This window comes from Vigna angularis, chromosome 2 (assembly GCF_016808095.1).
Source record: "Vigna angularis cultivar LongXiaoDou No.4 chromosome 2, ASM1680809v1, whole genome shotgun sequence".
In the NCBI taxonomy this organism is placed as follows: domain Eukaryota; kingdom Viridiplantae; phylum Streptophyta; class Magnoliopsida; order Fabales; family Fabaceae; genus Vigna; species Vigna angularis.
Window position 1 is genome coordinate 32,418,630 of NC_068971.1, and position 11,690 is coordinate 32,430,319.

Here is an 11,690-nt window from a genome sequence, read left to right on the forward strand (position 1 = left end):
TTTTTAATTTCCAATAATTGTTTACTATGTTCATAATATTTTAGTTAGGTGATAAATAAAATACTTTATCAAAATAAATAAAAATTTAATTAATTTAAATCACTTCATCCAAATATAATATTTGAAAAATGAAATAAGTTAATGTACTAAAAATTATAAAATTATGAACCTAAACAAAAAACGATGTTCCCTTCAGTAGTTGACAACAAAAACGGTAGGTTAATTGTACTTGGCTATAACGTCCCATTACAGACGAAATTAGTGTAAATTACCCTGATGAATGAGAATGTATAATATATATAACGTATTAATGTGTATACGGAATTCAAAAATAAGAATCTGTATACAACATATTAATGGGGGGACATTACAATATGAAAAATTTGGAAGAAATTTCTCCCTATGTTAGGGAACTAATACACTTGAATAATTTAATACAACCTCAAAATTGGAAACTGCAATCAGAATAGATAGACTCAAATGTTTTTTGGTGTATTTTTTCAGCCTGTTGCATGGTTGTGCTACTTTATATGAATTGAATAACCTTCCCGAAGAACCTTGTCGTGTGTGCTGTCCTTCTAACTTTGTAAGTGTGCTCTTCATTGTTGAGGTGTTTACAACAAAAATGCATCTAAAGCGAGCTTACTAATTGTACATGCCTACAGGTTAAGTTTGTAACTGTACGTATAATTAACACAGGTACTTATTTCCTAACATGAAATATCATTTCTCTGAGAAGTATATATAGAATACCTGAGGTTTTCTTCACTGATTTTAACTATGGCTGATGGTGGAAGACGACCTGTGCTGATTGCATGCACTGCTGAGAAGAGAGGAAAAACGTGTAGCCATCCGCGACTACTTAGAACCTCATGCACCTCTTTTGCAGTTAAGACACCCTTAACGAAGAAAAATCCATTCATAAGTAACACATTAATATCAGACGATGGATAGACTCTAATAACTCTGATATCATGTTAAAAAATGGATTTAAAATCTAACTTAACTCCACAAAACCAGCGTGTAAAGTAAGATTTGCATCTACTTATATATCATAAATTGGCTTTATCTCTAGTTTACGTGGGACTTCCAACATCATGCATGAATTATTAGTGTATAATGCTAAGTTGTTTTACTTTTTTGCAAAAAGAGCTTTGAGGGATATAGAAATTTACACCAGGTTTTGATTGTTTAATTTAAGATATATTTTGTTCATAAAAACTTCCTGATACTTTTCCAAATTTATCAAAATTGTTTTGGTAGATACATCTAGCAGTTTCGTAAGTCAAGTTTCACCTATGTACCTGCAATTTCTGGCCTTGAAGCATCTCTGCTTCAAGCTCATCAAAAGACCTGCAGAAAGAAGAATGAAAAACAGGACAAAATTAACTATATTTTACTCATCCAAGAATCGTGGATTAGGAAGAAAAAACACACCTCTTCCCTCCATTTCTGGCATAAGCATCGGCAACTTTCCTATTTCTCCCTCCCACTGCAATAAATAATACAGTTTTAATGAAACCGAACCGCGATAAATAAACGTTGAAAAATAAGGTGAAGCCTTACTGCATGTTGTGATAAGATCAGCTACACCACAGCTCTCAAAAAAGGTACTATCCTTAACAGATGGAAAACACATCTTTGAAAATGTCATCATCTCTTTCAGGCCAATTCTCATTATTGCAGCCTACATATATGTATAAAATAAGAAAACCTACAACAAGAAGCTGGGGGAAGGGGGAAGAAATTTTCTGAGCCATCAAATCCTTACTTTTGTGTTATTCCCCATCTCCAAGCCATCAACAAAACCTGTCCCATTTGCATCCAATTTCTTGATCATTAACATTAACTACAAAGGGGGAGAATGAATTGCAAACACTAATGAACTGTACTACATACCTGCAGCTATGGCCACAGCATTTTTCAGAGTTCCACAGAGTTCGACGCCTTCAACATCCTGGACCTAGTAATGATAATGCAAAAACCACATGCTTGAAGTGTGTCTCATAACTTACAAGTTTAAAATTACTCAAGATTTGTAAACAAGTAGGAATAACCATTATAATTGAATGATTTTTCCATCAGGATAGTTTTCGCTATTACTGATTTCATAAGATTCCTAGGGATTTAGCCAGATTTTTTCCCATTCAAAACTAATTGTCCAAGTTTTTCACTACTTTGTTTGCATATCAACGTATATACTCACAGCTGTCACATTGAAATAAGGAGTGCAAAACAACTGAACCCATCTATCTGCTGCTGATTTGTTTTGATTATATCCAACTGTTGCTTCACTAAATTTCTCCATTGCTATCTGTTCAAACAGTGAACATCACAGCCTCAGTTGTTATTTATAAGTTTCCCCAAGTATGTAGATTAAACAGTCTTGTATCTTGGTACCTCATTTGCTATGTTGGCCCCCATTAAAACTGAACAATTAATTCCTAATTGTTTGGTAATGAGATTTGAGATCAAGCTTGGCCCTTCTTTCTTGACCTCCATCCCTTTGATAAGAGAAATTCCCTCTGCATCTGCCCTTATTTTCCCTGCAAGCCTCTTGCATATTCCTTCCACGAATTGATGTGGGGTTACAAACACCAGCATGTTGGCACCCTTAACTGCATAATCAACCATTCAGAGCAGAATACAAGTTATCCATAAAACACAATTTAGAAATCAAAATCGAACAAAGGTACATAGTTATGGAGTTTTGGGTTCTCTCTAATAAAAATCTTGGCTCTTTTGGTACCTGCATTTTCAAGGTCTGGATCTGCAACAACATTTTTACCAAGCTTAATCCCAGGGAGATACTTAACATTCTCCTGGCAAAAAACAACAGTAAATTATTTAATATTGACTAAACAAAACAAACAATGTATGCTAAATGGGAATGAAACGCTTGACTGGCCTTACATTGGTTTTGTTGATAACATCTGTGAGCTTCTCCCCGCTTGGCAATTTTTCCTCGAATACCCACATTCTCACTTCATCTGATTTAAAACCCAAGAATTCATTTATCGAAATACGAAAACTAACATACAAATAGAATTGAAATGATATTGTTTATGGTGAGGGGAGATGTATAGAGTCCGATTCTACCCGGTAAAAACTTTATTTCACTTAGAATAGATTTGGGAGAGAGTGATTCAATGGATTTGAAGATAAACCTTTTGTTGTTTATTTAAGTGAATTTGAAGGTAAGTGAGAGTGAATTTAGAAATAAAATTTGTGAGAATTAGTATAAGATTTGATTGATGTGACTGATTAAAAAAATTTACTTCCAAATACACTTTCATTTTTCTTCAAATTCATTCAAATAAACAATAAAAAGTTTATCTTCAAATTCATTCCATCAGTGTCTTCAAAGTAAACAAAGTCTTAGTCTTTGTTTTTGTGGAGAAGCGTCGTGGTGGTGGTCTCTTTTTCTTCTTCTTAATTTGATCTTGTCATTTTAAAAATGATTAATTAGTTTTTTTCGTTAAGCCTTTATCGTTGTTACGTTTTGTAATTTTTTAAAAGAATTTTAATTCTTTAATTCGTTATAGAATTTTACTTCAAAATTGTGTTACATAATGTTGTTAATGCGACAATATAGTAACCTGAAATGACAATGTCACGTTCAATTTAGATCTCAAATTTATTTTTTATTCAATTTAATTCCAATTTAAGTAAAATGCACCCTTTTAAACTCGAATAAAATTTATTTTTATATAAATTTTATGTTTATATTTTATTAAAATTAATATTTTTATTAAATATTTTTAAACAAATATTTTAAAAAAAATTTAAAATTTATACTAAGAAATAATTTTTGAATAACAATTTATAAAATAATAAAATTATATATATATATATATATATATATATATATATATATATATATATATATATATATATATATATATATATATAAAGTATTTAGATTCAATAATTTCAAGAAATTATACTTTTTCAATTTATTAATTTTAATTTTCTTATATATTTGTTTTGTTGCTCAATTTATGTTATATTTCAAATTAAATTCAGTAATCACATTCAAATTTTAATTAATGTTAACTTCAATTTAAATTTAAAGTAATTTAAAATTATTTTAAAAAATATTTAATAAAAATATCAATTTTAATAAAAATAATAACATAAGATCTATAAATATAAAAATTTTGTCTCAAGATAACATTGTTTCAGTCTCATCGTAATTGAATCATTGAATCAGAAAAGAAAATTAAAGATTAAAATGAGACTATGTCATATCCGGTAACACAAATTTGAAGTGACACATGAAACTTTTTTACAAGAATATATAAAAAAATAAAAATAATTAAAAAACAAAAATTCCCACATGACAATAAACAGAGATAGAAATAAATTCGTGTATACGAGTATTCACTTATAAAGTAGATACAAGTGTATTTTTTTAAAATATTTGTGAGTTGAAAACAGATATCTTTAAGTATCCGCGGGTTGTAAAAAATTTGTAATTTTTTTTATGCAGGTATATGTGTAAAATGGATACAATTTAAGGAATTCTCCCTACACTATCACACTCTTCTCCATACACCACCACACCCTTATCTCAATTATTTTTTATTCCAAAATTAACCTTCAATAAATCTTTCTTTTACTTTATCCTATTTAATATAAAACCCTAATCTTCTCTCCCTTTCACTATTGCGCTTACCTCACACCCCATATCCCCACATCCCAGAGATTTCTTTCTCTCTTCTTCCTACTCTCTTCATCTTCCTCTCCTTGACATTCGTTTCCTCCCTCCATTATTTTGCCTTCCCCTCCATTACCTTGCTTTCACTGTGTTTGAGGTTTTCGAAAAGGAGTGTGATTCGTGCTTGGTTTCCTCTCTTCAAGTTGGTTTCCTATTCCTTTTCATTTTCTAGTTAATGTTTTCTCTCCATTTTGTATGGTACTGTAATTTTGTATGATCTGTGCTGTGTCAAAAGGATTTGTGTCCATTTTGTTTGTTGTTCTGGTATGATCTATGTTGTTATTAGTGAAACCGCGAAGACCAGAACGGAAATGGAAGATCCGTTTGGCCGTTGACGAATGTTAACATTCGATGAAGGCCAAACGGATCTTTCATTTTTGTTTTGGCCTTTCGTTTTTCTTTTTGCTTTATTAGTTTAATTTTTTAAGCTTTATTTATAGATTTATATGTATGTAATTGATTTAATATTTATATGTATGTAATTGATTTAACTTTTTAAGCTTTATTTATTTTTCCTCTTCTTCAACCACCACCATTACCAGACCACCTTCTTACACTATTTTTAAGAAGTTGCTGCCCAAAGAGACAACAAAGAACCACGACCTCCAACAACAAGCACGAATGCAATAGCACAACGTGGAGAAGCAAAGAAATAGCATAGTGAAGAGGAAATGTGATCTCCATTGTGGGGATGCGTTACATTTTATTGTGGGGATGCGTTATATTTTATAGTGGGGATGCGTTACATTTTATAGTGGGGACCCCTCTTAATGGGTGGTTGGACATTGGTGCAAAGTGGATTTTTTTACCAACCATCTTTAACTCTCGAATGAAGAGTAAATGTGAAATGTGGTGGTGTAGGAAGAAGAGTGTGGTGGTATAGGAAGAAGCTCTCATACGATTTTTGCATGCGGGTTGAGTTACAAGTAAGCATTATTTGTGTTCAATCCGACCTATTGTCAACCTTATCTATCACTTTAACACCATTTCTCTAGTACTAATAAAATGCCCAAATTAAATGAGTTCTAAAAGTATCTAAACAAATTAAGACAAAAAAAACTGAAACACAGTATTTTTGAACAAAAAAATAATTAAACCAAACTTAATATACCAATGCTAATTAAGGAATTGTTATACATTGTTATGCTCTTGCAAAAACATAGTGTAATGGATGTGTTTGCATGTTTGTCAATACTATTTCCTTTTGTTGAGTTAGGATTTAATTGTTGTGTTTTATTTATTTATTTTACATATTAATTTTCTGATTAGATATAAATTCAATATATGTTTATTTATATAACTTGTTTATTTTTATGTTTTTTGTTTAAATTTTAAAATCAAAGAATTTAAACTGACTAATTAGAGAGAGAACAAATAGGATATAGACTTAAAAACGTAAAAGTAATAAAAATGAATAAATAAAATAATAAGAGATAATTAGTTATGAACATGATAAGAGGACACTAAAAGTTATTATATTTTTATTAGTGTAGTTTATTTTTTTATAGTCAAAATAAACCGTTAAAAATAATATTATTTAATGACACGTTACAATTTTTTATATTTTTCATAATATATTAACATTTTCAAACTTTTTTTAATAATTTGATCGATCTAATTATCAAAATAATTTACTTGTACATTTAAACCTTTTATCATATCTTAAAATTTGAAGCTATATGCGTATTTTTCTGCTATATTTTGCTTTCTCCTTTCTTTTTTTCCCTTATCGATTCGGATCACTTTAATAGGAGCTCTTGCTCCATTAAATTTTGATTGAACCATAGTGCTTCTTACAGATATAGTTATCTCATTACTTCTATGTTTCAAATCCTCTCAAGTTCAGAACAAGTATGATTTTAGTTCATGCATTGTAATTCGTCTTTCTTTCTAATTTTAATAGGTTTTGATTTGAAAATTTAAAAGTGAATTAATACAATTATATTAACCTAATGACATTAATTTTAATTTTTTTAAGTTTGCTAAATCATAATTTAAGTGAGATTTAAACTAAAATGTAAAAAAAATAGTCTAAATAACTTAATCATAATTATAAAATGTGTTTAACAAATTAAAAAATTTAGTATAGTTAAGTTAAAATATTATATTCGTTAATTTTTAAAATTTAGATACATAAATATAAAGTTTGAGACAAAAATTAATATTTCAATTTTACATATTTAACTATTTTTATTATTTTATTTCCAAAACCGTAATCAATACAGTTTTTTTAGTGAAAAACCTAATTCTTAATCCAACCTTCAAGTTAAGTTTGCACAGAGAAACATTGGTGTGCATCACTGAAGCTATTATTTCCAAATCCATCCGCAATTTAATTTATTTTGTTTCTTAATGCAGTGTAATAATGCTTTGATGAATAAATTTAGTTAGATGTTTTTGTGTATCTGTAATTCAGATAATTTATTTTTCTTATCTTATCTTCAATTATTAATTAATACTTTATGTACATGAAGATTATTGCAGAATTATGATCTTGAGTGATTTTTTTATTAAAAAGTATATCTTTATAAACATACTCTGCTAATTGTACCGTTCTTTGAATGATTTTTATAATCTAACAAAATGATGATATAGAGCTTATTTGACTTATACAGATAAAATACCAACATTTTAATAAAATACTGTCACAAATTATTTTTGCCAAGTAAAAATTTCAGTTATTTTATTATAAGAAATATCATCTATAGTTGTTTTTAATCTCTATAAATTACTATGTTTTTGGTACTGAGATAAAGTAGTTGGGTTGTAAAATAGCAGCGATTTTTTGAAAGAACTGTCGATAATTAATTATCAACCTGTTTTATTTTGGCGATTTTTTGTAATCGTAAAAAATGTATTTAAATGGAATTAAATTCACCCGTAACATCAAATTAAATATATGGTAAAATTGAATATTTGTGTAGTGTAAGAAACTAAATAAAGTATTTTTACTTAATTTAAATTTAGAGGGTATACTAAAAATATATAATCGTTTCATATAATTATGGATTATAAATATATACATACAAATAAATACAAATATGTTTGTCATGTTTTTCATATGATTTTTAAAAAACATTTAATATTGAGAAGTATTCTTCATAAAGATATTAGTGAAGAAATTAAAAGTATATTTTTATTGAGATGTATAAATTATATTCTTTAACAATTTATATGTAATTAAATTATTGAGATGTGTCAATTTTTTATTAATAACGGGTAACATTGTCTTTTTAATCATGTAATTAAATTATTTATATTAAAGAGGGATCTCTTTTACAAAGTTAAATTCCGAATTTCATTATAAAACAGCTATAAAAAAATATCAAACAGTAACTAACTTTCTTATTTGTATGGATTAAGAAAAGTAAAGTTTTAGAAAATGGTACATTTAAAGAAAAAAGAAGAGATAGAAAAAAGAAGAGATAGTTATATAAAAGAAAATTACCATGGAAAGAATCAAGTCTCACGGTGTTGCAGGCGATAAGCTTTGCCGCAACACTGCCCCAATTGCCGCTACCAATAACAGTGACTTTATACATAGCTATGTTTGGTTTAAGCGCAAGGGGTAGGGAAAACAAGAGAGAAGCAGAGGAAATCCAAAACTGTGGCCAACAATACAACAAAACGCAGTTTAAAGAACATCCAATTGCACAAAACATTATATAAAGGAAGGGAAATGAAATTATTGCCATACACGTTTTGTCACAAACTTTCTAGCAGTTAATTGCGGTTATCGCGTACCTTTTATTGGTTCAGCGTGAATATCATTATATATATAGGTTTCTGATAAGAGTTGTAAATGTAGTGGTTAACGATACTTTAACAATATTTTTTTACAACATTTTAACATTATTTATGTGTCATTTTGTGATTGGTTTATATTGATGTTTATGATTAGGATAATGATACTTTTGACAACATTTTTTTGACAACATTTTAATATCATTTACCTGTCATTTTGTGATTGGTCCAAAATTACTCCACAATCAATAATAATAATCATAAAAATTAACATGGACCAATCACAGAATGACACATAGATGATGTTAAAATGTTGTCAATAAAATATTGTCAAAGTATCATTATCCTTATGATTATTATTATTGATTGTGGAATAATTTTGGATTAATCACAAAATGATACGTAAATGATGTTAAAATGTTGTCAAAAAAATATTGTCAAATTTAATTTAATTGATGTTCTGTATATTAGTTTTGGTTCACCTTTCAATAAAGCTCTCTTTTAGACTTTTATTAGGGGTCAAGAAAAAGTTCTAATCTCCAAAAACTCTTTTAAAATAATATAAGGATCATGATTAAAATAAGATGATTTTATTATAAGTTATATAGTTATCTCATTACTTGTATGTTTCAAATCCTCGCAAGTTCAGAACAAGATTTATGACGAATCTCTCCAAGTTGCAAGTTTCAACTCCGTCAATTTTTTTCATACGTTAAGTATGATTTTAGTTCATGCATTGTAATTCGTCTTTCTTTCTAATTTTAATAGATTTTGGTTTGAAAATTTAAAAGTGAATTAATATAATTATATTAATTTAATGACATTAATTTTAATTTTTTTAAGTTTGTTAAACCGTATTTTAAATAAAATTTAAATTAAAATGTAAGAAAATAGTCTAAATAACTTAAACATAATTTTAATATGTGTTTAATAAGTCTAAATAAAATTAATAAAATTAAACTAAAATTATTATATTTATTAATTTTCAAAATTTAAATACATAAATATGAAGTTTGAAATAAAAATAAATATTTTAATTTTATGTTTAAATTTAGAGATTAAAAATATATTTAATTATTTTTTATTTATTTTATTTTCAAAACTGTAATCAATTTATTTTTTGGAGTGAAAAACCTAATTCTTAATCCAATCTTCAAGTTAAGTTTGCACTCGTCAATTTGGCCTCTTTTACATGGTTTGGCCTTGACCTATATGGGTTGGGGTTAGAAAAATCCACATGACCAAAAAGTCCTTAATAGAAAAAGTTCATAGAACAAAAATATCTACAAAAATCCCGTAGGTCAGGACCAACCATGATGACAAACTCCTAGCTAAGGGTCCAATCACAAGAAGCATGGCCAAACAAATTCAAGAAGGATTAAAATCATTTCCAAAAGAAGGAGCTAAACTCTTATTTACTTGGGCTATCATGAAGTATTTCTAGACCTTGTATTAAGGGTCAAGTAGTATAGGGTATATTTTTAGGCCTTGTATAATGGGCCAAGTATTGTATGGTTTGTAATATTAGCTTAAAAGAGTGTGTCCCACCATGGGACATGATGGCCACATGGCAAGCTCTTAGTGAAGACACTTCTTAAAAAGGAAGTGGCCATGTGTCACTTTCCAAGTGAAGAAACTCTTCCTAAAGTGGATTGCCACATGTCACTCTAAGAGTGGAAAGCTTTTGCAAAAGTGGATTGTCACATGGCACTTTAAGAGTGGAGGAACTTTACAAAAAGTAGATTGCCACATGGCACTCTAAGAGTGGAGAAACTTTGTAAAAGAAGATTGTCACATGTCTCTTTAAGAGTGGATAGTTTTTAGAAGGGTCTCCTTCCTTGTAAAATCACTTGATGAATTTGAATGTTATTAAATTCCACCTCCATAGCTTCATCTTCGCGCTTTGGCCCAACCTAGCTCGAGGAGGACGCTATCAAACCATAGATTTTTTTTTAGAAAAAAATATTCATTTTGAATATAAAAAAGTAGTGAGTTACATATTCATTTTGAAATATTTCTCATATTTTCGACCACAACACCATCTTTCATTTTATTATTGTTATTTTACTCATCAAATTCTTTTTTTTATAAATACATAAAGTTCACTTTTTTAATAACTACTTTTTATAAGTGAGTTGTCAAGTAGCTCTTTTAGTGTCAACAAATCATTTTCTTTTGTCAAATAATAAAGTTTTCAACTTATTTTAAGTCTCTTATAATTATAAAAAAAAAATGAAAGAAACATACAAAATTTACCGTGAGCCTTTTTTTAAATCAATTTTTTTGTCTCAAAGTTGGCGGAAAAAACCATGGACATAGATCTCAGACAATCAGTTACATGCTTACTTGGAAATTATTCTTACCAAAAATGGATTGACTTAATGCTAGTTGGGTTAAAGATAACATTCTCATGCAAAAGTTCGAGAATGGTTGGATCATCACACACAGGTCGACATAGGTCGATCTAGGATGAAGGTCATGACGATTTGAGTCGAAATAAAGGTTGAGACAAACCAAAATGGGCTAAGGATTGAAACGAGTTGTGTAAGACCCAGGAAAAATAAATAACTAGAAGAGTGGTATGGGTGTGGATGACATTAGTTAAAATAATAAAAGATAAACTACACCGTAAAATGTAGCACAATTGGCTAGAGCTCTTTGTTATGGATTGAAGCTCACATGTTTGATTCTTTTTGTGTGCATTGGATGTGAATTATTTCGTTTTATTATTATATTTTTTGGACGTATCGTGTGCGGGGTTGTTTGTATTGTTTGTTGTGTATGTGAATAACAAGATAAAGGTGTTTGTCTAATTTGGAAGGTGATTTAAGGTTTTACAATTTTTATGAAAGGTGAAGAGATGAGAACAAATACATTGTATCTTATTACATATGTAAGACTGAGGAAATTGTAGTTGTTAGAGAATAAAGTGGTTATGATACTTAAGTATTAATTTTTGGTAATTAGTGTGTAATGCTTAGGTGTTTCTTTTTATGATTATAATTGTTATGTTTATTATTTAATGTTATTGTTGATTAGTAGAACACATGATTAGTATGTTGTTATTTTGGTGATTGTGTGTGTGTGATAGTATCAATGTATTGTGTTGACTTGTTGATAAAAGGATGATTTAAGATTGAATGAGTGTGGGTTCAATTTTAGAAAGAAAATGAGAAACTTAGATTTTAAGTGTATTTTTGGTCTAGGGGCAAAGGTTTTTTTTTCA

At 28.5% G+C, this 11,690-nt stretch overlaps 1 protein-coding gene across 3 annotated transcripts; it reads right to left on the bottom strand.

Annotated features, from left to right (window-relative positions):
* Positions 1–277: 277 nt before the first annotated feature.
* Positions 278–8,295, bottom strand: LOC108328193 (glycerol-3-phosphate dehydrogenase [NAD(+)]). 3 transcript variants are annotated; one of them, XM_052872141.1, is made up of 12 exons: positions 8,169–8,295; positions 2,914–2,990; positions 2,750–2,822; positions 2,401–2,618; positions 2,207–2,314; positions 1,900–1,963; positions 1,772–1,809; positions 1,567–1,687; positions 1,438–1,492; positions 1,305–1,353; positions 754–899; positions 278–659 (listed from the first exon to the last, which is right to left on the bottom strand). In XM_052872141.1, the coding sequence occupies exons 1-12, from the start codon at positions 8,260–8,262 to the stop codon at positions 632–634; spliced, it is 1,071 nt and encodes a 356-aa protein (XP_052728101.1). In that variant the 5' UTR covers positions 8,263–8,295; the 3' UTR covers positions 278–631. The 3 variants fall into 3 exon arrangements, with proteins under 3 accessions (XP_052728101.1, XP_017417504.2, XP_017417503.1); XM_017562015.2 differs by having other exon boundaries at positions 278–678; XM_017562014.2 differs by lacking the exon at positions 8,169–8,295 and having other exon boundaries at positions 2,914–3,072.
* Positions 8,296–11,690: the final 3,395 nt, after the last annotated feature.